The sequence below is a fragment of the Globicephala melas genome, chromosome 1 (assembly GCF_963455315.2).
Source record: "Globicephala melas chromosome 1, mGloMel1.2, whole genome shotgun sequence".
Classification (NCBI taxonomy): domain Eukaryota; kingdom Metazoa; phylum Chordata; class Mammalia; order Artiodactyla; family Delphinidae; genus Globicephala; species Globicephala melas.
Genome location: NC_083314.1, coordinates 82,682,926 through 82,710,497, shown reverse-complemented (window position 1 = coordinate 82,710,497; position 27,572 = coordinate 82,682,926). Strand labels below are relative to the sequence as shown.

The window sequence follows — 27,572 nt, the reverse complement described above, 5'->3', positions numbered from 1 at the left end:
AACTCTATGCCAATAAAATGGACAACCTGGAAGAAATGGACAAATTCTTAGAAAGGTATAACCTTCCAAGACTGAACCAGGAAGAAACAGAAAATATGAACAGACCAATCACAAATAATGAAATTGAAACTGTGATTAAAAATCTTCCAACAAACAAAAGTCCAGGACCAGACGGCTTCACAGGTAAATTCTATCAAACATTTAGAGAAGAGCTAACACCCATCCTTCTCAAACTCTTCCAAAAAATTTCAGAGGAAGGAAAACTCCCAAACTCATTCTATGAGACCACCATCACCCTGATACCAAAACCAGACAAAGATACTACAAAAAAACAAAACTACAGACCAATATTACTGATGAATATATATGCAAAAATCCTCAACAAAATACTACAAAACAGAATCCAACAACACACTAAAAGGATCATACACCATAATCAAGTGAGATTTATCCCAAGGATGCAAGGATTCTTCAATATATGCAAATCAATCAACGTGATACACCATATTAACAAAATTGAATAAAAACCATATGATCATCTCAATAGATGCAGAAAAAGCTTCTGACAAAATTCAACACCCATTTACCATAAAAACTCTCCAGAAAGTGGGCATAGAGGGAAACTACCTCAACATAATAAAGACCATATATGACAAACCCACAGCAAACATCATTCTCAATGGTGAAAAACTGAAAGCATTTCCTCTAAGATCAGGAACAAGACAAGAATGTCCACTCTTGTCACTATTATTCAGCATAGTTTTGAAATTCCTAGCCATGGCAATCAGAGAAGAAAAAGAAATAACAGGAATACAAAATGGAAAAGTAGAAGTAAAACTGTCACTGTTTACAGAAGACATGATAGTATACATAGAGAATCCTAAAGATGCCACCAGAAAACTACTAGAGATAATCAATGAATTTGGTAAAGTAGCAGGATATAAAATTAATGCACAGAAATCTCCTGCATTCCTATACACTAATGATGAAAAATCCAAAAGAGAAATTAAGGAAACACTCCCACTTACCAAAAAAAAAGAATAAAATACCTAGGAATAAACCTACCTAGGGAGACAAAAGACCTGTATGCAGAAAACTATAAGACACTGATGAAAGAAATTAAAGGTGATACAAACAGATGGAGAGATTTACATGTTCTTGGATTGGAAAAAATCAATATTTTGAAAATGACTATACTACTCAAAGCAATCTACAGATTCAGTGGAATCCCTGTCAAATTACCAATGGCATTTTTTGCAGAACTATAACAAAAAATCTTAAAATTTGTATGGAGACACAAAAGACCCCGAATAGACAAAGCAATCTTGAGAAAGAGAAATGGAGTTGGAGGAATCAGGCTCCCTGACTTCAGACTATACTACAAAGCTACAGTAATCAAGACAATATGGTACTGGCACAAAAACAGAAATATCGATGAATGGAACAGGATAGAAAGTCCAGAGATAAACCCATGCACATATGGTCACCTTGTCTTTGATAAAGGAGGCAAGAATATACAATGGAGAAAAGACAGCCTCTTCAATAAGTGGTGTTGGGAAAACTGGACAGCTACATGTAAAAGAATGAAATTAGAACACTCCCTAACACCATACACAAAAATAAAGTCAAAATGGATTAGAGACCTAAATGTAAGACTGGACACTGTAAAACTCTTAGAGGAAAACATAGGAAGAACACTCTTTGATATAAATCACAGCAAGATTTTTTTTGATCTACCTCCTACAGAAATGGAAATAAAAACAAAAATAAACAAATGGGATCTAATGAAACTTAAAAGCTTTTGCACAGCAAAGGAAACCATAAACAAGACAAAAAGACAACCCTCAGAATGGGAGAAAATATTTGCAAACAAATCAGCGGTCAAAAGATTAATCTCCAAAATATATAAATAGCTCATGCTGTTCAATATTTTAAAAACAAACAACCCAATCCAAAAATGATCAGAAGACCTAAATAGACATTTCACCAAAGTAGACATGCAGATGGCCAATAAGCACATGAAAATCTGCTCAACATCACTAATTATTAGAGAAATGCAAATCAAAACTACAATGAGCTATCACCTCACACCAGTTAGAATGAGCATCATTAGAAAATCTACAAACAACAAATGCTAGAGAGGGTGTGCAGAAAAGGGAACCCTCTTGCACTGTTGGCGGGAATGTAAATTGATACAGCCACTATGGAGAACAGTATGGAGGTTCCTTAAAAAACTAAATGTAGAATTACCATATGACCCAGCAATCCCACTACTGGGCATATACCCAGAGAAAACCATAATTCAAAAATACACATACACCCTAATGTTCATTGCAGCACTATTTACAATAGCCAGGTCATGGAAGCAACCTAAATGCCCATCGACAGATGAACGGATAAAGAAGATGTGGTACATATATATAAGGGAATATTACTCAGCCATAAAAAGGAACGAAGTTGGGTCATTTGTATAGATGTGAATGGATCTATAGACTGTCATACAGAGTGAAGTAAGCCAGAAAGAGAAAAACAAGTATCGTGTATTAACGCATATATGTGGAACCTACAAAAATGGTACAGATGAACCAGTTTGCAGGGCAGAAATAGAGATACAGATGTAGAGAACAAACGTATGGACACCAAGGGGGGAAAGTGGCAGGGGAGGTGGTGGTGTGATGATTTGGGAGATTGGGACTGACATATACATATATACATACATATATATGTATATTTTATATATGTATAAAATTGATAACTAATAAGAACCTGATGTGTAAAAATAAAATAAAATTCGGAAATTCAAAAAAAAAAGTCAATTACTTTTTCACAGCTAAACATTTTAGTACTGTTAGACTGGCATGGAAAAAGAACCTCAATCAGGCAGGGGCAGGGGAGTGGGGAGTACCTAACGGAATAATCAGAGAAAGAGATTTTTTAAAAAGGTGCTTTAAGAGAATGTGAAAATAAAGTCTGGTAGAGGGATGTGGAAAAATCTGAAGTGATTATATAATGAGGAGAGTCTTGAAATGTTTTCCAGTCCTAAATCCTGAGAAAACAGCCTAAACCCCTCATTATTTTAAGAAACTATTGAAGAGTTCCTCCTTGCCCCCCTAGGGTGCAAATTTTTACAGCCCTGGACATTGTCATATTATATTTGATGGAGATATTGACCATGAGTACTGTTGCAAGCAAGCCCTGTAATATCCCACGATACTGGAACAAATCCTATCAGTGTGAGAGAAGAAATGAGTCACCGAGGAGGTGTTCATTATCTTTTACAACCAGTCTGGAGAAACCCTTATCTTGACAATAGAGTTTATGGCCACCCACTCATCCCCAATGTAGGAGGCAGGTGGTATAGAGGACTCTCCCCTTCTCCACATTTCCTGGGCAATCTATTCTCTATATTTGTGACAAGCTCTGCCAGCTACAAAGCCTCAGGTGATTTGCTTAAGAAGCACAATGGAAGTTATGTCACAGAATTTTAAATTGAAAAGTCTGTACATGATTAACTCTCTTCTTCATCCTTCAGTGCATTCATCCCAGGCTTTATCTCATCCGTGAACCCTGCCCTAAACCAGCCCCTCCTTTGTAATAGCATTCCCCTCATTGTATGGAAATTATTTGTTCGTGGGCCAGATGCCACTCTCAAGAACAGGGATGTGACTTAATCTCTATCTTGGGCACTTGGCACTTGGGTGGTGCTCAAAATGTGTTTGCTGGACCAAACTCAATATATTAAAATCTGTACAACAGTGCTTGTCACATAGAAGATACACAATATATGTTAGCTTCCATTTTCTATATTTTCTGAATAATATGCATATGTAGAGGTGTGAAAAGATTGTAATAATAGCAAGTACTATAATTCATTTTTAAGGGGGTTGTCTTCAAAAATATTACCTTGATAAGCAAATTGGAGTGAAAAGTAAGACCCTAAGAACATTTATTAGTAGGATGGAAGCATAAAACATACACAGGCATACCTTGGAGATATTGTGGGTTCGGTTCCAGACCACCGCAATAAAGCAAATATCACAATAAAGCAAGTCACATGAATTTTTTTGTTTCCCAGTGAATATAAAAGTTATGTTTACACTACACTATTAAGTATGCAATAGCATTATGTCTATTATGTACAAACCTAATTAGAAAATACTTTATTGCTATAAAATGCTAAGGAGCACCTGAGCATTTAGCGAGTCATAATCTTTGCTGGCGGAGGGTCTTGCCTCAATACTGATGGTGGTTGACTGATCAAGGTAGTGGCTGCTGAAGGCTGGGGCTGCTGTGGCAATTTCTTAAAATAAGAAAGAATGAATTTTGCCACACTGATTGACTCTTCCTTTCATCAATCATTTCTCTGTAGCATGTAATGCTGCTTGATAGTATCTTAGCCACAGTAAATCTTTCAAAATTGGAATCAATTGTCTTAAACTCTGCCACTGCTTTGTCAACTAAGTTTATGTAATATTCTGAATCTTCTGTTGTCATTTCAACAATCTTCATAGCATCATCTCCAAGAGTAGATTCCATGTTAAGAAACTACTTTCTTTGCTCATCCATAAGAAGCAACTCCTCATCCATTTAAGTTTTATCATGAAATTGCAACAATTCAGTCACATCTTCAGGCTCCACTTCTAATTCTAGTTCTCGTGCTATTTTCACCACATATGCAGTTACTTCCTTCACTGAAGTCTTGAACTTCTCAAAGTCATCCATAAAGGTTGGAATCAACTTCTTTCAAACTTCTGTTAATATTGATGTTTTGACCTCTTCCCATGGATCACAAACGTTCTTAAATGGCATCTAGAATGGTGAATCCTTTCCAGAAGATTTTCAACTTACTTTGCCCAGATCCATATATATGGCAGCTATAGCCTTATGAAATGCATTTCATAAGTAATAAGACTTGAATGTTAAAATTACTTCTTTTTTAACTTTTTATTTTATATTGGAGTATAGCTGATTAACAATGTCATGTTAGTTTCAGTTGTACCGCAAAGTGATTCAGTTATATGTATACATGTATCTATTCTTTTTCAAATTGTTTTCCCATTTAGGTTGTTACATAATATTGAGCAGAGTCCCCTGTGCTCAATGGGCTACAGAATGGATTTTGTGTTAGCAGGCATGAAAACATCATCTATCTCATTGTACATCTCCAGCAAAGCTCTTGGGTGACCAGGTGCATTGTCAATAAGCAGTAATATTTTGAAAGGAATCTTTTTTTCTGAGCAGTAGTTTTCAACAGTGGGCTTAAATATTCAGTAAACCACACTGTAAATAGATATGCTGTCATCCAGGCTTTGTTGTTTCATTTATAGAGGAGAGGCAGTGTAGATTTAATATAATTCTTAAGGGCCCTAGGACTTTTTGAATGGTAAATGAGTATTAGCTTCAACTTAAAGTCACCAGCTACATTAACCCCTAACAAAATTCAGCCTGTCCGTTGAAGCTTTGAAGGCAGGCATTGACTTCTCCTCTGTAGCTATGAAAGTCCTAGGTGGCATCTTCTTCCAACAGAAGGCTGTTTTGTCTACATTGAAAATCTGTTGTTTGGTGGAGCCACCTTTATTACCTATCTTAGCTAGATCTTCTGGATAACTTGCTGCAACTTCTACATCAGTACTTGTTGCTTCACCTTGTACTTTAATGTTATGAAGACAGCTTCTTTCCTTAAACTTCATGAACCAACCTCTGCTAGCTTCAAACTTTTCTTCTGCAGCGTCCTCACCTCTCTCAGCCTTTGGAGAATTGAAGAGATTAGGGCCTTGCTCTGGATTAGGCTTTGACTTAGGGAAATGTTGTGACTGGTTTAATCTTCTACCCAAATTACTAAAATTTTCTCCATATCTGCGATAAGGTAGTTTCTCTTTCTCATCATTTATGTGTTCACTGGAGATGCAATTTTAATTTTCTTTAAGAACTTTTCCTTTGCATTCATAATTTGACTAACTGTTTGGTGTAGGAGGCCCAGCTTTCAGTGTGTCTCAGCTTTCAACATGCCTTCCTCATTAAACTTAATCACTTCTAGCTTTTGATATAAAGCGAGAGATGTGTGACTCTTCCTTTCACTTGAATATTTAGAGGTCGTTGTAGGGTTATTAATTGGCCTAATTTCAATATTGTTATGTCTCAGGGAATAAGGAACCCTGAGGAGAGGGAGAGAGATGGGGTAACAGTGGGTCTGTGGAGTAGCCAGACATACACAGTATTTATTAAGTTCACTGTCTTATACGGGTACAGTTTGTGGTGCCACAAAACGATTACAATAGTAACATCAAAGATCACTGATCACAGATAATCGTAAAAATATAATAATAATTTAAAAGTTTGAAATATTGCGAGAATTACCAAAATGTGGCAGAGACATGAAGTGAGCAATAGCTGTTGGAAAAATTGCACCAATAGATTAGCTCGAGGCAGGGTTTTACAGGGTTTTACATCCAATCTGTAAAAAAACAAAAAACAAAAAAAACCCATAACTGCAAAGCTCAATAAAACAAGGTATACCTTGTATCTAAATATTTCTGCTTCTGAGCAATAAACGTGAAATTTAGTGGAGGGGAGCATAAAAGAGAAGTGACAAATCTATTAACAGTATTGAGGCTATAAGCACATGTCCTCTTTTTTTAGGATATTTTCTGATGATGGCCAAGCTTGAAAAATGTTAAAATTATGATCACCACAAAGATGGGGTTATTTCGGTGTTACTCCTCTGAGTAATAAGAGTCCCCAGATAGTCCAAGGGGACCACTCTTTATTGTGAGCCTCCCACACCTTCTTTAGTTAGAAGAACTATGTGGCTAAGAAAAGAGGAGATTGGGGTGGGGTACAGTGGACCTGCAGTGCTGCCTGGGGAAGGTGAGGGAACAGCAGGAGGACTCAGCCCAGAACAAGACCAAAACACTTGGGCTCACACAGGTCTGGGGTGACGAGACCCTCGCTGAGCAAGAAGTGGCCACTGACTCCTCTGAAGGGGCCAGTCAGTCCTCCTCTCCTCCCAGGCAAAAGGGTGGGGGAGAACACTTGGAGGCAGACCTGGGTGTACTTGGGATGGAAGGTATTCCTCACTCCCCTCTGATCTCCTTAGGGGTGTGGCAAACCTGGGGCCAGATGTCCCCCAGCACACATTCACAAAAGACTTGCCCCTGCAAGCAGAAACCCAAAGCACAGAATTCTGTTAAGATCCTTGTCCTCAGGACACTGACAGACCTTGTCATCATTTGTAGACTGTGGTGCAATGCAAGAGTTACGGTAGATTAGAGTCCTCAACCCAGCTGAGGTCAACCCAAACACTGAGTCAGAGATCACACTTCTACGGAGATACAGTGAACCATACAGTGACTATAACAGCAGAAGATACTTAACTGAGGGACACACACCCCTTGCAAACTATCGCATTCTATATATAAAATGTGGTAGTTACCATTTATGGTTCAGCACGGGGCAGAGACACACAGGATTTCATGAAGGAGGCAGAGGGAAAAGCAGACAATGGTTTTGTTTGCTGGGAACTGAGAGACAGGACTCTACTCTGAAATCCACTGTAATTCTATGAAACGCACAGCATTCTGTGTTCGAAAAGCTGTTAGGGCATTCTTTTAAGGATATCCAAAACTTGATCACAAACCAAGGGGAAAGTGAAGCAGGAAAGAAAAACGCACTGATTTGTTTCCAAACCAAGAATACCTTTTATTTACTGATCAAAACCTCAAAGAACATTAGGTAAAATAAATTGAAGGAAGAAGGAAGAAGTGTTTGGATAAATGAGAAGCTTGTTCAATTTATGACCCTGTGTAATAGAGTGACAGTGGATTGCCTGATTGCTTTTTTGGTTTCTTGATCATTTTGGTCTTGAATTGTTCTGCTCCAGTGTTAATTGGTGGTGTTTCTTTCTCTTTGGATTTATAAGCTTCCTATGATTTTCCTGAAAAGCACAACAATCACTGAGATAATTAAGAAAATCAGGCGCATTAACATAATGGACACGACCTGAAGTGAGGCGGGCACCTCCCTCTTTAGGGGTCCTGGAGGCCCACTGTCAACGCTCCCTCCATACCCCCACTCCTCACAGAATGGAGGGGCCCAGACATACATGCAGTGGCAGTTTTTGTTACTGTTGCAAATGCCTCGGCCGTTGCAATTCTCAGGCAAACAGTCAAAATTCAGGACTGAGCTATTCACACAATTTCTATTAAAAACATATCCGCTCCTTACCACAGAAGGTACCATCACTTATCACATCCAGGTCAGGTAACCCCATAGGTACCATGGCTAGATGATAGCCAGTGCCCCAGCACATGAGATTTTCTTCATGCAGGTGAGTGGAAATTAGAATAGTATGATCTTGCATATCAGGGATGGTTTCGACATTTATACACTGTAGCCTGCCACATAATGCCTTTTCTCTGGGACACTTCTCATACTGACGAACTCCTAAAATACCACAGTTCCCATATTGGTCACCTATTACATTAACTGCATTGTAGCATTGAAGAGGAGCCCCCATGGCATCAGCTCCAAAAATATTTGGACACTGCACAGTTCTGGATTGGCAGCCCTTTCTGACACAACGGGCTCTGTACTTGCACGGAGTTCCATCCTGCTTATATGCGTCACTTGGGCAGAATGCTGAGGTCCCACTGCAGTGCTCTGCAAGGTCACATTCATTTTCTTCCCCCTGACACGTATATCCAGATGGACGAAATTGACAGTTATGACAGCAACGTCCAGTGCTACAGGGCACCTTCTTTGAATTTACAATCTGGCTGACAACATGGGTCTTCTTTACAGTCCTCTCTTGAACCACAATCACATTCCTCATTCTCTTCCACAATTTTGTTTCCACATCTCTTTACCACATAACCTAATCCTGGGATATCCGTTAGACAGTTTAATCCTGAACTTACCTGCGAATAAAATTCGGCATAACTACAATTACTAAACCCAGTTCATCCAGTGCCCATGATGCAACTATGCCTACCCTTACATTGGCAGTATTTGTAATCGTGGATCATTCCCACACTATGGCCCAGAGCATGAGTCGTCCAACTGGCAGGTCCAAGGATATTTTTATCTAGAATAGAACGTGTAGATCCAGAAGGCAATGTACTACATACACTTCCCCAGTGCTGTGAAAGCGCATCACTAAACTGTTTTTTTGTTGTTTGTTTTTTGGGTTTTTTTTTGCCATACGCGGGCCTCTCACTGCTGTAGCCTCTCCCGTTGCGGGGCACAGGTTCCGGACGTGCAGGCTCAGCGGCCATGGCTCACGGGCCCAGCCGCTCCGCGGCATGTGGGATCCTCCAGACCGGGGCACGAACCCGTGCCTCCTGCATTGGCAGGCGGACTCTCAACCACTGCGCCACCAGGGAAGCCCCACTAAACTGTTTTTTAAGGTATAGGTGTGCCCGATCTGCTGGAATCCGACGACTCAGGTCACGTGATCTGTATTGCACAAACTGGCCTAAAACTTGTGATATCACTGGGGCATTAAGTGCTATTTTGTCTCTGTCTGTCCATACTTCCATAGCTAATAGTTGTATTCTCGTACGGACATCTTGAAAGTAAGAGTCTGCAATTGCAGTCAGAAGAATGGCATCATTTATGACTTGAGTAAGTTTGGAGTTCAAATATAAATACCTACTGTTATCAAAGACCAGGGCTAATTCCAAGTACTTTTGGTGCATATATGCCTCACTAAAGTCATGTATCCTAGCCCTGTTCTCATGCTCGGCCAACTGCTCTACTGTTTCATCATTAGTTGAGCCACAGATCTGATTGGGAAATTCCTCCTCTTTCTTTAGGAGATATATGACATGTTCAAAATTGGAAGAGGCTCTGAGGGGCTCGATTTGGTAATGGTTGGCATTGACTTTCAGTATGCCTCGGAGACCCCCCATGCATGTACTTAAAGTAGCTTTAGAATCCTGATTTCCTTCAACCAAGCCCATATGGTTGCAGTCGCTGGGTATATAAGGGTGATCCTCCAAGAGCCTCTCCTGTTCTGTGAAGGAGAAAACCTGCAGATTCCGGGGCAATAGAAACCTCTTGGGCCACAGGTGGAGGACGTGGTTCTTGCCTTTTACCTGCAGGAGGTAGGACACGTGCTTGGCCACACCCTGCTCCCCTCCATGGAAGCTCAGCTTCTTGGGGACGGTGATTTCATAGGAGTCAAAGCCCCACTCGGGGTGAAAAATTAAATCCTTGCCAAGAGAGTCAACCAGGAGCACGGGCAGGACTAGCAAGGGGAGCGAACGGCCTGGGCAGAGGAGCGTCCTCACTGACCTCATGGCAGAGCCTGTTCCCAAGTGAGTCAGTCCCTGCCACTGGGGCCTTGCGACTCAGACTTCCAGGGACCGCCGCTAGAGGCGCGGGACTAGTGAGTGCGGAGCTCCCTGAGCCCCCGTGTGGGAGCGCATCCTCGGTCCAAGCTGGGTCAGGCTCAGTCCAGCGGATTTCCACAGCAGGTGCACGCCCTGTCCAATGCATCTAGTTCGTTTTCTGGGCGGTGCCGTTGGGCGCACGTGCAAGAATCCAGGGAAGGTGCGCGAGAATAAAATGAAAAGCGAGGCTATTTGCACAAGGGGTGGAGAAGGGCAGAGAACGGGTTGGGGAAAAGGAGAAGGAATAAAGAATAAGAGGAACTACGGTGCACTTGTTAAAGGCTCACTGTATCTTGGGCCATTTCTTCTGTTTCTATAGGCCTTAGGACACACCTGATTTTTCCATGGGTTGAGTGGGATATTTTAAAGCCCGTTGTGTCCACTTCACAGTTAAAATCATTTCCACTTTTCTGCTGAGCTCGCTTGAGGCAAACGGAAAGATCACCGGAGCCAGCAAGAGTATCACCAGAGCCTGAGAAAATCAGAGGAGACTCCACCTCCCCACCCCCACCCCGGGCAGCTCCTGTGGTCAACAGGTGAAATACCGAGCAGAGTTCAATAAATGCTGAATTTAACAAAAGGAGGTCTTGGTCACTTTAGTGTGAACGGTTAGGGGAACTGCTGAGGAGCCACATGCCAGAAGGTTGTGATGTGAAAGGGGGATTCAGAAGGGAGATCACAAATCCAGACCACACGTTCAAGAAGTTGGATGTGAAAAGAGGGAAGAAACACAACAGTGGCTGGAGGGTTCTAGGGAGTTTCGGATTGTCATGAACAAACTGCTATATATAAAATAGATAACGTGCTGTATAGCACCAGGAACTCTGCTAAATATTATGTAACAATCTAAATGGGAAAAGAATTTGAAAACTAATAGATACATGAATAGGTGTAACTGAATCACTTTCCTATACACCTGAAACTAACACAACATTGTTAATCAACTATACTCCAATATAACATAAAAAGTTTAAAAAAATTAAATAAATAAAATTAAATAAAAAAGAAGGATTGTTAGATGGAAGGGTCCTGGCCATTCTCAAGCACTGTTAGGAAAACCCCCATATACAGCCTGGCTCAGCCTCCAGGAGAGGATGGTGGGTCCCTTCAAAGGGGGCCCACTCAGGGGGGAGCAAAGGAGGAGCCTGTGTACAGTGGAGATGACCTGGTTGGCAGGCAGGAGAAGCAGTGAGTGTAGTTAGTAGCCAGTAAGGCAGGGCCAGTCTGAAGGTTCAGGGTCCCAGTAAAGTCAGCTGCTGAGGTGAGGGACAGTGGAGGTAAAGGAGATGAAGAAGAGAAGAACTCAGCAGAGAGCTGTCTAGGGACAAATGAAGGTATCACCAAATGTGTTGAGCTCCTAGTTCAGATTGGAAATCAGAAATCACAGTTTCCTCCGTCTGTGATTTTCTCAAGCCCCCAGCAGCCTAAACTGGGGAGGGCAGTTGGGATCTATCTCCTGTATTCATTCTATCTTATCATCATTTTCACATCAATACCATTTTCCTTTAGGCCCCTGGAGTATTTCTTGATTAAAACACTAATTCTGCAGCTCCTGTTGCAACAAAATTGTCTTTGGGCTAAACTCTACAGCATCTGTTTGTTAACACAAAGCTTTGTGGAAATAGCCTGCTTTGACCTATCTCCCCTTATTTACAAAAATCATGCACATATATTGTAAAAGGTGGAAATAACCCTGAATTACATAGAGTAGAAAATGCAAGCCTTTCCTTTATCCTCAATCTGCATATGTCTCCAATAAACTCTTCCCAACACTTAGAATTCTTAGGTATGATGCTTTTTCCATCTTAGGACATGCCATTAAAATATAGAAAGTATGTCATATTTAAAAATAGTACATACTATTCATATATTTTTGACACTGCCATTTTTCAGTACACAATATATTGTAAATAATTTTCTAGGCCATTGATAATAACAGACGTAGATCATTGCCTACTAACGGATACGTAATATTCTATAGTATTCACATAATTCTTTATTTAACCATTTCCTTTATGTATTCATGGTATAAACATTGTTTCAAATTTTTACATTTTTCTTGTTGATAAATATGTTCTATTATGGTGATTAAGATAAATATATGTACACATTAAATATTATTTATTTATATGTAAATATATAGATGCACATACACACCTTTTTGCCACTTCTGGTGGCTTCTTAGAATTGTGTTAGATCAAAGAAAATGCAAGTGCTCAAATTGATTGAGCCCTCTGAAAATCAGACAGAACTCTAAAAATCCTGTATTGGTTTACAAATTATCTTGTAAAGCAGTTTGTTCAATAACACGTTTTAAACACTGTGGTTAAAAAAACATAACATTAACTTTACCGTTTTAACCATTTTAAAATGTACATTTCCATAGTGTTAACTATATTCATATTTTTGTGCAACAGATCTCTAGAGCTTTTCCATCTTGCAGCACTAAAACTATACCTAAAAATCGCTAATTCTACCCCCTGTCCCCTACACATAGAAACCATCTTTCTACTTTCTATTTCTATGATTTTGATTACTTAAAATATTGAGTATGAGTAGAATCATACAGCGTTTGTCTTTGTGTAACTGGCTTATTTCACTTAGCATAATATCCTTAAAGTTTCTTCATGTTGTAGCCTGTGACAGGATTTTCCTTTCTTAAGCATGCATGCTCTTCCATATATGTATATACCACACTTCCTTAGTCATTCATCTGTTGGTGGACATTTGGGTTGCTTCAACCTCTTGACTATTGTGAATAATCCTGCAATGAAAATGGGTGTGCAAATATCTCCTGAAGATCCTGCTTTGAGTTCTTTAGGACACACATCCAGAAACTCAATTGCTAGATATATGGTAATTCTATTTTTAACTTTCTGAGGAACTCCATATTCCTTTCCTTAATAGCTGCACGATTTTACATTCCTACTAACTGTTCACAGGGTTCCAACTTCTCTGCATCCTTACCAACACTTATTTTCTGAACTTTTAATAGTGGCCATCCTGATGGGTGTGAGGTGGTATATCATTGTGGCTTGATCTGCATTTCCTTGCTGATTATACTGAGACTCTTTTATATGCTTATTGGCCATTTGTATATCTTCTTTGGAGAAATATCTATTCAACCTCTTGGCCCATTTTTAAACCAGATTATTTAACTTTTATTGCTGAGTTGAAGAAGTTTCTTAGATATTCTGAATATTACCCTGTATCAGATGTATGATTTGCAATTATAACTTTTCTCCCATTCTGCAGATTGCCTTTTCACTCTCTTGAGTGTATCTTTTGGTGTACAGATTTAAAATTTGTTGTTGTCATCTTTTTTCTTTTTTAAATACATCACGTAATATGTAGTATTTCTTCCTCCTTTAGGGTTTTTTAAATTAATTAATTAATTTTATTTATTTATTTTTGGCTGTGTTGGGTCTTCGTTGCTGCACGCGGGCTTTCTCTAGTTGCGGCGAGCGGGAGTTTCTCTTCGTTGCGGTGCACGGGCTTTTCATTGAGGTGGCTTCTCTTGTTGAGGAGCACGGACTCTAGGCATGCGGGCTTCAGCAGTTGTGGCTCGCGGGCTCTAGAGCGCAGGCTTAGTAGTTGTGGCGCACGGGCTTAGTTGCTCCGCGGCTTGTGGGACCTTCCCAGACCAGGGCTCGAACCCTTGTCCCCTGCATTGGCAGGCGGATTCTTAACCACTGCGCCATGGAAGCCCTGTTGTTGTCATCTTTTTAATCAATTTTTTACTTTGTTACCTGTGGTTTTAGTGTCATATCCAAGAAATCATTCCCAAATCCAGTGTCCTGAAGCTTTACCCCTAGGAATTTAATAGTTTTTGTTCTTACAATTAGCTGTTTAATCCATTTTGAGTTAATTTTTGTACATGTGTAAGGTAAGTGTCTAGCTTTATTCTTTTGCATATGGGTATCATAACATTTGTTAACATATCATAACATATGTTAACATATTTGTTAACATATAACATTTGTTAAAGAGACTCTATTCTTCTTATTGTGTAGTCTTGACATTCTTTTTGAATATCATTTGGCCATATATAGAAAGGTTTATCTCTGGGTTCTCAATTCTATACCATTGGTCTGTATATCTATCTTTATGCCAGTACTAAACCATCATAATGACTATCAATTATTATATTTTACCAATATTAAGTCTTCCATTCCATGACCCTGGGATGTCATTCCATTAATCTGAAGCATCTTTGGAATTTTTTAAGCAATGTTTTGCAGTTTTCCACGTCTAAGTCTTTCACCTCCTTTGTTAAGTATATTCCTAAGAATTTTATACTTTTTAAGGCTATAGTATTGTAGTTTAGTGGGAATATTTCCCAAATTTCCATCTCAGTTTGCTCATTGTTAACATATAGGAATGCCCCTGATTTTTGAGTGTTGATTTTGTATCCTGCAACTTTGATGAATTCATTATTAGTTCTAACAGGGTTTGGGTTTTTTTGTGTGGGGGTGGAATTCTTAGGATTTTCTGTATATAAGGCCATATCTTCTGCAAACAGAGATTATTTTAATTCTTCTTTTCCATTTTATATGTGTTTTATTTCTTTTTCATGTCTGATTGCTCTGGCTAAAGGTTCTGTACTATGTTGAATAGTAATGACAAGAGTGAACATCTTTGCCCACTTGTTCTTGATCTTAAAGGGAAAGCTTTCCCATTGAATATGATGTTAATTGTTAGCTTTTTATTCATGGCTTTTATTATGTTGAAGTAGTTTTCTTCCCTCCCTAGTCTGTGGGGCATTTTTGTCATGAAAGTGTGTTGAATATTTTCAAATGCTTTGTTTGCATCAATTGAGATACTCATATGGCTTTTGTCCTTTGTTCTCTTAATGAGGTTTAGTACATGGATTGATTTTTCACATTTTGGACCATCCTTACATTCAGTATAAATCCCATTTGGTCATGGAATATGATCCCTTTCATGTGTTGTTGAATTCAGTTTGCTAGTATTTTCTTTAGGATTTTTGTATCAATATTTATGAGAGATATTGCTCTGTGGTCTTCTTTCCTTGTTATCTTTTATCTGGTTTTGGTACTATGGTAATGTTGGCCTCACAGAATGAGTTTGAGAGTGTCCCTGCCTCTTTAATTCTTTGAAAGAGACTAAGAAGTCTTGATGTTAATTATTCTTTAAATATTTGGTAGAATTCTCCAGTGAAACCATCTAATCCTGAACTTTCCTTTGTTGACAGGTTTTGATTAATTTTCAATCTCCCCACTAGTTATAGGCCCATTTATATCTTTTATTTCTTTGTGATTCATCCTTGGTAGGTTGTTTGTTTCTAGAAATGTATCCATTTCTTAGGTCATCCAATTTGTTAGCATATAATTATTCATAGTAGTCTCTTGTAATTCCTTTTATTTATATGACATTAGTTGTAATGTTTCCTCATTCATTTCTAGTTTAGATATTTGAGTCTTCTCTTTTTTCTTACTATGTCTCATTAAAGGTTTGTCAATTTTGTTGATATTTTCAAAAAACCAACTCAGTTTCATTGATTTTTTTTTTTTTTACTATTTTTTGATTCTCTATTTCATTTATTTCTGTTCTAATCTTTATTTTTCCCTTCTGTCTGCTGAATTTGGGTTTAGTTTTTTTCTTCTTATTGTAATTCCTTGAAATGTAAGGTAAAGTTATTTATTTGAGATTTTGCTTCCTTTTTAACGTACGTGTTCACTTCTATAAATTTCTCTCTTTGTGCTCCTTTTGCTACATCCCATGAGATGGGATGTTGTGGCTTCATTTTCATTATCTCCAGATATTTTCCAAATTCTCTTATAATTTTTTCCTTACCACACTGGCTTTTAAAGAGTGCGTGGTTTTATTCCACATTTTTGTGGATTTTTCTGTTTTCCTTCAGCTAGTTAAAAAAATTTTTTTAATTGAAAAGTATAGTTGATTTACAATATTATATTATTTCAAGGTGTACAGCATGGTGGGTGATTCAGTGTTTTTACACAATGTATTCCATTGAAATTTATTACAAGATAAGAGCTATAATTCCATGTGCTGTACAATATATCTTTGTTGCTTATCTCTTTTATACATAGTAGTTTGTATCTCTTAACCCTCTACCCCTAATTTACCCCGCCTCCCTTCCCTCTCCTCTTCAGTAAGCACTAGTTTGTTTTCTATACCTATGAGTCTGTTTCTGTTTTAAGCATACATTCATTTGTATTATATTTTAGATTCCACATATAAGTGATAGAATACAGTATTTGTCTTTCTCTGTTTAACTTATTTCACAAAGAATAATATTTTCTATGTCCGTTCACATTGTTGCAAATGGCAGGATTTCATTCCTCTTAACAGCCGAGTAATACTCCATTGCATATACATATCCCACATCTTCTTAAGCCAACCATCCATTTATGGGCACTTGGGTTGCTTCCATGCCTTGGCTATTGTACATAGTGAAGCTATGAACATTGAGGTGCATGTATCTTTTTGAATTAGTATTTTCATTTATTCCAGATATACACCCAGGAGTGGAATTGCTGGATCATATGGTAGTTCTATTTTTAGTTTATTGAGGAACCTCCATACTGCTTTCCATAGTGGCTGCACTAAATTACATTCCCACCAACAGTGTATAAAATTTCCCTTTTCTTCACATCTTCACCAACACTTGTTATTTGTAGACATTTTGATAATAGCCATTCTGATAGGTGTGAGGTGATATCTCGTTGTTTTGAATTGCATTTCTATAATAATTAGCAACATTGAGTCTCTTTCCATGTGCCTGTGCACTTACCAAGGTCTGATGTGCTGTCTGTGCAGGTTTCTACAGCTCTGTTCAGACAAAACCCAAGATTGAGTCTTTTCCCCTGTTGTGGTCTTCCCAGATTTAGTGCAAGGTTGTGGCATGAAGTGGGCAGGGTTGGAGCATTTCTTCACCTGGGCCTGGGATCCCAGTGTTGTGGCTGTGGTAATGGAAGCAGCTGGGTTGCTGTCAGAAGTCGGGGCTGCTTCTATGGCACTGTTTGAGAAAGCACCAACAACGGCTGTTGCCATCACAACTGGACCTCTCCCTGGGCCTGTGGGTCTCCTCTGTGTCTTTTAGATGGAGTCTTTTCCCAGGACCTTGTTGTCCCAGATCCAGTGCCAAGCTGTGGCTTGGAGTGAGTGGGTCCAGCGTGTTCCCTCAGCTCAGACTGGGGGGCCCAGAGAGGGGGCAGTCCCTAGGGCAGACCTCTCTCCGCCCAGTCTGGTAGCAAGCCAGCACCTGCACACTCCTCTCGAGTGGAGTCTAGGTAGGCTCCTCCAGCCTTTCTACCTGTCCCAGCAGTTCTCCAAGTAGCCAAGGGGGCTTGTCTCCTCCCTGGAGTACCCCAGGACTGAGATGCCCAGTCTATGGCTCAATCTACTCACTCCCCAGGGCAAATGCCTGCCCCTGTGATCTCCCATTTCCTCTTAGTCCCCTCCCAAGGGCACAGGTCTCAACCCAATGCGATGCTTTTCTTCCACCTGATTACATGGGAATTTTTCCTGCAGCCTTGGTCATATAGGACCAGTTCTGCCAGTTTCCAGTTAGTTTTCCATTAGAATTGTTCCACATGTATATATATTTTTGGTGTGTTGGTTGGGAAAGGTGAGCTCCATGTCCTCTTACTCTGCCATCTTCATTCCCCCGCTCTGTAACAACCTATTTTAAACCGATAACAACTTAAATTCAATCGTATGTAATAAAATTATATACAATCTTAGAGGAAAAATATTTTGTAAATTAATCAAGGAGGTAAGTTTGACAGGCTTAAATGTAATTTGGGTGTTCTCTCTCTCTCTTCTTTGCTGTATGGAGTAGCTGAAGTGGTGCCTTCCCCAGCTCAGGTTCCCTTTCATCTCAGAGCTCTGCTCAGATAGTCTGTCTCTGTAAAAGGAATCTTGGTGTGAGCAGCTAAGCCACTTCTCCTGCCCCCATGTTACTAAATATAAATGGAAGAAAAAATCATATGTAAGCACTCTACTCTTTTACATCCCTACCCCCTCTCACTTTATCTTATTTATGACACAAATTACCTCTTTTTATATTGCTTATCCTTAACAAATTTTATAATTGTTTTTAAGAAAAGTCTATACCAGACTTACAAGTTGTTAACTCACCTACATCACAATAGTATGGCACTCTTTATTTGTCTAAATATTTACCTTTGTCAGGGAATTATATATTGTTGTATGTTTTTGTATTGCTATTTGTCATCCTTTCACTTCAACTTGTGGAACGCCTTTCAGAATTTTTTAAAGATATGTCTAGGGCTTCCCTGGTGGCACAGTGGTTGAGAGTCCGCCTGCCGATGCAGGGGACGTGGGTTCGTGCCCCAGTCCAGGAAGATCCCACATGCCGCGGAGCGGCTGGGCCCGTGAGCCACGGCCGCTGAGCCTGCGCATCTGGAGCCTGTGCTCTGCAACGGGAGAGACCACAACAGTGAGAGGCCCATGTACCGCAAAAAACAAACAAACAAAACAAAACAAACAAAAAAAAGATATGTCTAGTGGTGATGAACTCCCTCAGGTTTTGCTTATCTGGGAAAGTCTTAAGTTCTCCTCTGTTTTTAAGGATAGTTTGGGCAGGTGTAATATTCATGGTGACACTTTTTTCTTTCAATAACTTTAATATATCATCCCACTCTCTATATCTGAGAGATTTCTGCTGAGAGATCTGCTGACCAATCTAGTGGGAGCTCCCTTGTACGTAACACTCAGTTTTCTCCCTCTGCTTTCAAGAGTCCCTCTTGATTCGTGACTTTTGACAGTTTGATGATCATATATCTTAATGTAGGTCTCTTTAGATATATCCACATTAGAGTTTATTGAGCTTCTTAAATTTGTATGTCTATTTCTCTCCTCAGATTTGGGACACCTTTGGCCATTTTTTCTTCAAACAGTTTCTCTGATCCTTCCTCTGTTCCTCACTTTCTGGGATTCCCATTTGTATATGTTGTTTCAGTGGATCGTATCCCCTAAGTCCCTTAGACTCTCTTCATTTTTCTTCATTCTATTGACTTTTTCTTCCTCTGTTTCACTAATGATGAAAGCCCTATCTTTTAATTTTCTGATTTTTTCTTCTGCCTGGGTGAGTCCCTCCAGTGAACTTTTCAAATAAAGTATTGTATTCCTCATTTCCAGAATTTCCGTTTGGTTCTTCCTCGTGGTTTCTATCTCTTTGTTGATATTCTCATTTGTTCATGCATCATTTCCCTGATTTTGTATAGTTGTCTATCTGTGCTCTCGGTTAACTCATTGATCTGTAAGTTTGAATTTTTGTCTGGCAATTCATATAACTCCCTTTCTTTAGGTTTATTATCTAGAGATGAAATTGTTTCCTTAAACATGTCATGGTTGCCTGTCGGTTTGTATGTCTTGTTTTGTTGCTGTCGTTGTTGTTCTATTTCGGATTTTGGCATCTAGAGCATCAGTCAGCTCTCCCAGTCTGGTGTCATACAGGGCGGTTTTTCTCCACACAGCCAGGCAAGACAGTCTGGAGATCTCTCAAGTCTTTTCTCTGTGTGTGTGTGTTTAATGTATAATGTCTGTGTGTCCTTTCTGGGCTTGTTTATGCAATTTTTTTGAAGTGATTTGCCTGTTTCTATTCAGGAGCTCCCACTGCAATGTTGAAGCTTATCTGGTGTTGTTGTAAATCACCATCCTGGGGCTCCACCTAGTTTCTGTCTGTAGTGCTGCACACCCTCGTACATGGTTTATATCTTTGCTCTGAAATGCCTCAACATGGCATCTTTGTTCCTGTCAGTACTGGAGTACAGGCAAGACAGACACTTGTCCCTTGGACTGTCCCCTGAAGGTCATTTGTACTTACATTCTACTCCTTTCCCTTCCCAAGGAGAAGATGGGAGTTGAGTGTTTCCTCCCAAATGTGCTGCATATGTGTGTTGGTGGATCAGGGGATGATGGAGAGGCTCTGGTGAGAGAAAGTGGATAGAGCTGCAAATTCTGTAGCCAACTCTCATGAAGATGGCTTCACGCTCCTGTGGGGTATGGTTGTCTTTTTACTGGTTTCTGGATTTCTCACAGAGGTATTTTGTTGGTTTGTAGTAGTAGAGGAATGTCAGGGCTTCCTACTCCACCATTTCACTGATGTCTTTAGTCTGTTCAGTGGAACGTTTTGCAATGGTAGAGATGTTAATACAGACCAATACTATAGCCACTAACATTCTGCATTTATTGACCTATTAAATGTGGCTATTGTGACAAGGCAACTGATTCTCAAACTTATTTTAATTACAGTTAATTTAAATTTAAGTAGCCACGTGTTGCTACTAGCTGCCATATTAGCCAGCACAGCTATAGAAGGTCCAATTTCCTATGTTTCTAGAAGTATTTAATATTCAACTCTTTAATATAGGCTTATTAGAAAAAGAAGACATAGCTCATTATTTAAAACGACCTTCTCTGATTATTAGTGAGACTGAACTTTATAGCAGCTTAATGCCAATCTACTCTTTAAATTATTTCTAAATTGAGATAAACTGACCTATAACGTTATATAAGTTGTAGGTGCACCACCTGATGATTCTCTATGCAGTAGTCTCCCCTTACCTGTGGGGGATAGATTCCAAGACCAGCAGTGGCTGCCTGAAACCAGAGATAGTACCAAGCCCTATATATACTATGCTTTTCCCTATACAAACATACCTATGATAAATTTTAAGTCATGAATTAGGCACAATAAAAGATTAACCAAAACAACTAATATTAAAATGCAATAATTACAAGAATATACTGTTATGAAAGTTATGTGAATGTGGTCCTCTCTCTCTTTCAAAATATCTTACTGTTGGGCTTCCCTGGTGGCGCAGTGGTTGAGAGTCCGCCTGCAGATGCAGGGGACGCGGGTTCGTGCCCCGGTCCGGGAAGATCCCACATGCCGCGGAGCGGCTGGGCCTGTGAGCCATGGCCGCTGAGCCTGCGCGTCTGGAGCCTGTGCTCCGCAACGGGAGAGGCCACAACAGTGAGAGGCCCGCGTACCGCAAAAAATAAATAAATAAATAAATAAAAATATCTTACTGTCCTGTTCTCACCCTACTTCATCTCGTGAACCTCTGAGATGATGCAATACCAATGCAATGAGACGAAGTGAGGTGAATGATGTAGGCACTCTGAAGGGAATTCTCCTTTACAGTTGACCCTTGAACAGCACGTGTTTGAACTATTGGCTAATACAAGATTGCTGCAAAATAAATACAGTACTACATGACCTGTGGTCGGTTGAATCCACAGGTGCAGAACCGAGGATCCAGAGAGCAGACTAACGGACTTGAGCATCCAAGGCTTTGGGTGTCTGTGGTGGATCCTGGAAACAACCCCCCGTGGATACCAAGGGACAACTGTAATATTTTTGGACTACAGTAGGCTGCAGGCAACTAATAATATGGGAAGTGAAACTGTGAATAATGGAAGACTACTGTATTTATGTATTGCTAAATGATCACCACAATAAGTCAAACTAACATTCATGTCTACACATAGTTATACTTTTTTTCCTATGATGAAAACTTATAAGATTTACTGTCTTAGCCACTTTCAAATGTACAATACACGATTAAATTATTCTTACATTTGCCTCTTTGTATCCTTTGCCCATTCTTCTCTTACATGCTTTGCTCTGCTTTTTGATTTGTTGGCGCTACTAATATATTGCAAATTAATTTGGCCAATGTGTTATTTGTCATTAACCTATACAGTGTCTTTCACCATACGAAATATTTAAAGATCTTCTGCCTTCTGGGTGTCATGCCATTCTTTTGTTCTTCCTCATCCTATGATTGTAAAAATGTCTGTCTAATATGTGCTTTAAAAAATTTCTCTTAGTACATCTCTGATTTTTTTTTTTTTTTGGTATGAAACCCAATACTGTCTTCCAGGTGTGGTATGATTCTGTTCTGTCTTATTATTGGATCAAGTACTGAATAATCCTATAACTGACAAAGGGCACTCTAAATGTTTTTAACACATCAATTAGAAAAAGACAGAAATAATCTAATAGAAATCTAATAGAAAAATGAGCAAAAGGTTTCTGCAGGCACATCACATAAGAGAAAATTCAGGTAGCCAATAAACAGATGGAAAGGTTTCAATCATATTAGTAAACAGAATACTGCAAATTAAAGCTGCTATCTGACGCTACACCCATCAGGTTTAGCAATGATTCAAGAAATTAATAATATGAAGCTTTGGTGAGGATATAGAATGATAAGACCTCTCTTACACTTCAGTGGCAATAAATCAATAAAACAACTTTAGATACCTGTTTGACATTATCTCATATAGTTGAAAATAGTCTCTATGATCCAGAAATTCCATCTCTACCCTACAGAAATGTGTACATATGTACACTAGGATACATGGATGTAACAGTACTCCCCAAAACTGAAAAGAAGCCTAATTTCCATCAGTGGTGACTGCAGCAATGGAGCTAATGAATCTGAGTTATATGCAACAACATGGATATTACAAACAAAACACAAATGAACATATAAGTCAAAATCAGGCAAAACTGAACTTTAATTTTAGTGTACATGCATAATTGATAAAAATAAATCAAGGACATTATGAGCAGAACTGTCAGGAAAGTTGTTACTTCTGGGGTGAAGGGAAAGGGCTCTAATCAGGAAATAATGGGATAGGGGCAGGATATGGTTCATGTAGCTTCCAGGGAGCTCTGGTGTTGGTAATACATTTCTTCAGTACTACTGTTTGCTGTACATATTTGTTAAAGCATTCCTGAAATTTCAAGCTCTTTTGTGTATATATTATATTTCATGGTGAAAAAAAATTTTTTGTAAATTTTTTGTCTCTTTCTGAGATGTGACAATTACATGTGCTTTTTTATCATTAATCTTTAGGTTGACAGATTAGCATAGACTCATAAAGATATCATTGAAGGGATAGTGCTGGTAGATTAAATATGGCTGGTATTTTTACTTACATTGAAAAAACTATCACGGGTGCACTGTGTCCCTCCCATTTTTTTCTCCTAAAAGATAAAAAAATAGTTTCAATTTTTTGAGATGGCCATTATGATTCATTACATCCCTTTTGCTAGTGAATTAATGAAATGGTTATTATATGGATTCTAAAATGCCTCTGCATTATTCATATGAAGATAAAGCTAAGCACAACAAAGAACAGCACTTATTTCTCTTTAACGCTACCTTCTGAATCTATCCATTTGGGTTCAGTCAGTAGAAAGAAACCCTACAGTAATTGAAACAGGAAAATGTAATATAAAACAAATATTAACTGTAACAGAGAATGGAATAACTAGAGATTGGCTATTAACATGTATAAAGAGAACTCTAAAGAATATTGAAACAGTGGATATATAATAAAGCAGATATGATATGATACATGACATGATATATATGATACAATATGATATGACATATGATATAGCCACCACTCCCAGGGGTGAATTAGAGCATCTGTGGCAGGAAGAGTTAACCTCCTCCTAGGGCTGAGATCCAGATCTCGTTGGAGGGCACAGCCTTAGATCACTGAATGGCAGAGAAATCACTGAGGTACACTCTGGTATGTCTTGCCAGAAATCCAACCTCTCATGTCCTGGGGAAAACTGTTCCCAGGAATATGTCTCACTGAGGCACTGCAGGGCACTGGAGAAAGTTGTTCATAGGGAGGTATGTCACCGGGGCACTCTAATACACTCTACTACAGAACCACCTGGGGAAAAGTGGGTGCCTGGGATTGCTACTGGTTGCTGGGTGCCTCTGGCTGCCTACACTGCAGATGTGGGGCCCTAGAGAGGCTGCCTGCACTTCAGAAGTTTGGCCTGGGAAAGCTACTTCAACTGCAGGAGAAGCCTGTCTAGGGAGTCACTGGAACAAGAAAAGCAAATCTCTTACTCCTAAAATTTCTCTCCAGCACCCTCTACTGATAAAGCTTAACTTAGTGCCAGCTAACAAAGCTAAGACGCTTAAGGGCCCAGACCCATTTGCACAGGCACAAAGGGAGATTTTAGAGCTAACTGGTCATAAATTGATAATCTACTAAGTCCGCTATGAGGGACTAGATTTGCCAGTCAGGACAGGCAAGATCAAAGAATTCTAGTTAGAGCTCTATTTTCTCTCACCCAGATGTTTGAGGCTGGAGCAAGGTGTGAGGATGGCACCCTTAAAGGATGATTCTTCCTGAGGCACAGATGGAATAGGCAAACCCATTTTATTTCCCCCAACAATGTTCTCCATTTGGTCAACAGAGGTCTTCCAACCCATACCCCTCAGTTATCCAGTTTTTCTCAATTGATTTGGGTAGCTACACTTCTGAACCCTATGACCAGAATACATATAATTTCCTTCACAATTTGGTTGAATTCAACTAATCACTAATAGAAAAGTTTCCAATTTCTTTAAAATGTTCTCTTGTCCTCTTTAATTGCAACAAGCTCTAAAAGTTTATATTAGCCTCTGGACATTTTATGCATATAATTAGTTGGTCTACAAGCAATGACTGTGTGTTTCTATTTTTTTTTTTTCTTTCCTTGCTAGAACTAGGACTTCCAGATCAACTTCAGATTGAGAATATATGAGAGCTGGCATCTGCATTATTCCTAACTTTAAAGGAAACAAATTTATACGTTTATTATTAAGTATGATGTTTTCTATAGATTAGATACCCTTTATTAGTTTTAGGAATTTTCTATTTCTAACTGCTGTTATAGTTCATAATTTTTATCATGAAGATGTAATTTTCCCAAATACTTTGTTGATTCTACTGAAATGATTGTATGAGTCTTCTTAAGGTGTGATATCTAGTAATTGATTTACTAACTGTTAACCATCTTTTCTTTTATGAGAAGAAAATTATTAGTCATAGTGTATTTGTATTCATCATTATGAACTTGCTTCTAGTTTCAGTTTGGTAATAATTGATTTACAATTTTTGCCTCTATGTTTCTAGGTAAGTTAGATCTATAATTTTCCTTACTTGTATTATCCTTGTAGGGTTTTTCTATCAGAGTCAAATTAGATGCATATATTGAGTTGAGGAGTGTTTTATTTTTCATTCTCTGGAAGGTTTATGATAGGCTGCTCTTTTAAATTTCAGTGTATTATTATAGCAGCTAGGCCTGATTTTTCCCAAACATATTAGAATAAATTCGTTTACATTCATAATTTTTTATCTACTGTATCTGCCAAAACATCCTACTTTTATTTCCCTAATACTTGTTAGTTGTGCCTTCTTTATATTTTTATTTAATTTAACTATATTTATTACCTTCTTTTAGTTATTTCATTAATTTCTGCTTGTCTTGGTTATTTCCTACTTTCTATTTCTTTGGATTTATTCTGTGGTTCTTTGTCTAATTTCTTAAACAAAATGCTATGCCAAAACAATCTTGAGAAAGAAGAAGGGAGCTGGAGGAATCACGCTCCCTGACTTCAGACTATACCGTGAAGCTACAATAATCAAAACAGTGTGGTACTGGCACAAAAACAGACATATAGACCAATGGAACAGGATAGAAAACCCAGGAGTATACCCATGCACTTATGGTCAATTAATCTATGACAAAGGAGGCAAGAAAGTTCAATGGAGAAAAGACAGTCTCTTCAATAAGTGGTGCTGGGAAAACTGGACAGTTACATGTGAAAGAGTGAAATTAGAACATTCTCTAATACCATATACAAAAATAAACTCAAAATGGATTAAAGACCTAAATGTAAGACCAGATACTATAAAACTCCTAGAGGAAAACATAGGCAGAACACTGTGACATAAATCACGGCAGTATGCTTTTGGATCCATCTCCTAGAGTAATGGAAATAAAAACAAAAATACACAAATGGGACCTGATTAAACTTAAAAGCTCTTGCACAGCAAAGAAAAACATAAACCAAAGAAAACCTGTGGGATGGGACAAAATATTTACAAACGATGCTATGGACAAGGGATTAAACTTCAAAATATACAGACAGCTCATACAGCTTAATATATATATAAAAACAAGCAATCCAATAAAAAAATGGGCAGGATACATTTCTCCAAAGAAGGCATTCAGATGGCCAACAGGCACATGAAAAGATGCTCAATATCGCTAATTATTAGAGAAATGAAAATCAAAACTGCAATGAGGTTCACTTCACACCAGTCAGAATGGCCATCATTAAAAAGTCTACAAATAATAAATGCTGGGAGGAGCTTCAAGATGGCAGAAGAGTAAGACATGGAGATCACCTTCCTCCCCACAAATACATCAGAAATACATCTACATGTGGAACTACTCCTACAGAACACCTACTGAACGCTGGCAGAAGACCTCAGACCTCCCAAAAGGCAAGAAACTTCCCACATACCTGGGTAGGGCAAAAAAAAAAAGAAGAAAAAACAGAGACAAAAGAATAGGGACGGGACCTGCACCAGTGGGAGGGAGCTGTGAAGGAGGAAAGGTTTCCACACACTAGGAAGCCCCTTCTCAGGCGGAAACTGCGGGGGGCGGAAGCTTCGGAGCCACGGAGGAGAGCGCAGCCACAGGGGTGCGGAGGGCAAAGCAGAGAGATTCCCGCACAGAGGATCGGTGCTGACCAGCGCTCACCAGCCCAAGAGGCTTGTCTGCTCACTTCCCGGGACGGGCGGGGGCTGGGAGCTGAGGCTCGGGCTTCGGAGGTCAGACCCCAGAGAGAGGACTGGGGTTGGCTGCGTGAACACAGCCTGAAGGGGTTAGTGCACCACGATTAGCCGGGAGGGAGTCCGGGAAAAAGTCTGGAGCTGCCAAAGAGACAAGAGACTTTTTCTTGCCTCTTTGTTTCCTGGTGCACGAGGAGAGGGGATTAAGAACGCCACTTAAAGGAGCTCCAGAGACGGGCGTGAGCCGCAGCTATCAGCGTGGACCCCAGAGACGGGCATGAGACGCTAAGGCTGCTGCTGCCGCCACCAAGAAGCCTGTGTGCAAGCACAGGTCACTATCCACACCTCCCCACCCGGGAGCCTGTACAGCCCGCCACTGCCAGGGTCCCGGGATCCAGGGACAACTTCCCGGGGAGAACGCACGGCATGCCTCAAGCTGGTGCAACGTCACGCCGGCCTCTGCAGCCTCAGGCCCGCCCCGCACTCCGTACCCCTCCCTCCCCACGGCCTGAGCGAGCCACAGCCCCCGAATCAGCGGCTCCTTTAACCCCGTCCTGT

General features: G+C 39.5%; 1 protein-coding gene and 1 pseudogene across 1 annotated transcript; both read right to left on the bottom strand.

The window, feature by feature from the left end:
- Positions 1–4,195: 4,195 nt before the first annotated feature.
- Positions 4,196–7,226, bottom strand: LOC138842612 (tigger transposable element-derived protein 1-like; annotated as a pseudogene).
- Positions 7,227–7,790: 564 nt separating this feature from the next.
- ADAM30 (ADAM metallopeptidase domain 30) lies at positions 7,791–10,298 on the bottom strand. Its single transcript, XM_030869322.2, is given in 5 exon segments — positions 7,791–7,917; positions 7,919–8,205; positions 8,207–8,747; positions 8,749–9,158; positions 9,375–10,298. Coding segments are annotated over 5 exon segments (2,289 nt in total).
- Between the last annotated feature and the right edge of the window lie 17,274 nt (positions 10,299–27,572).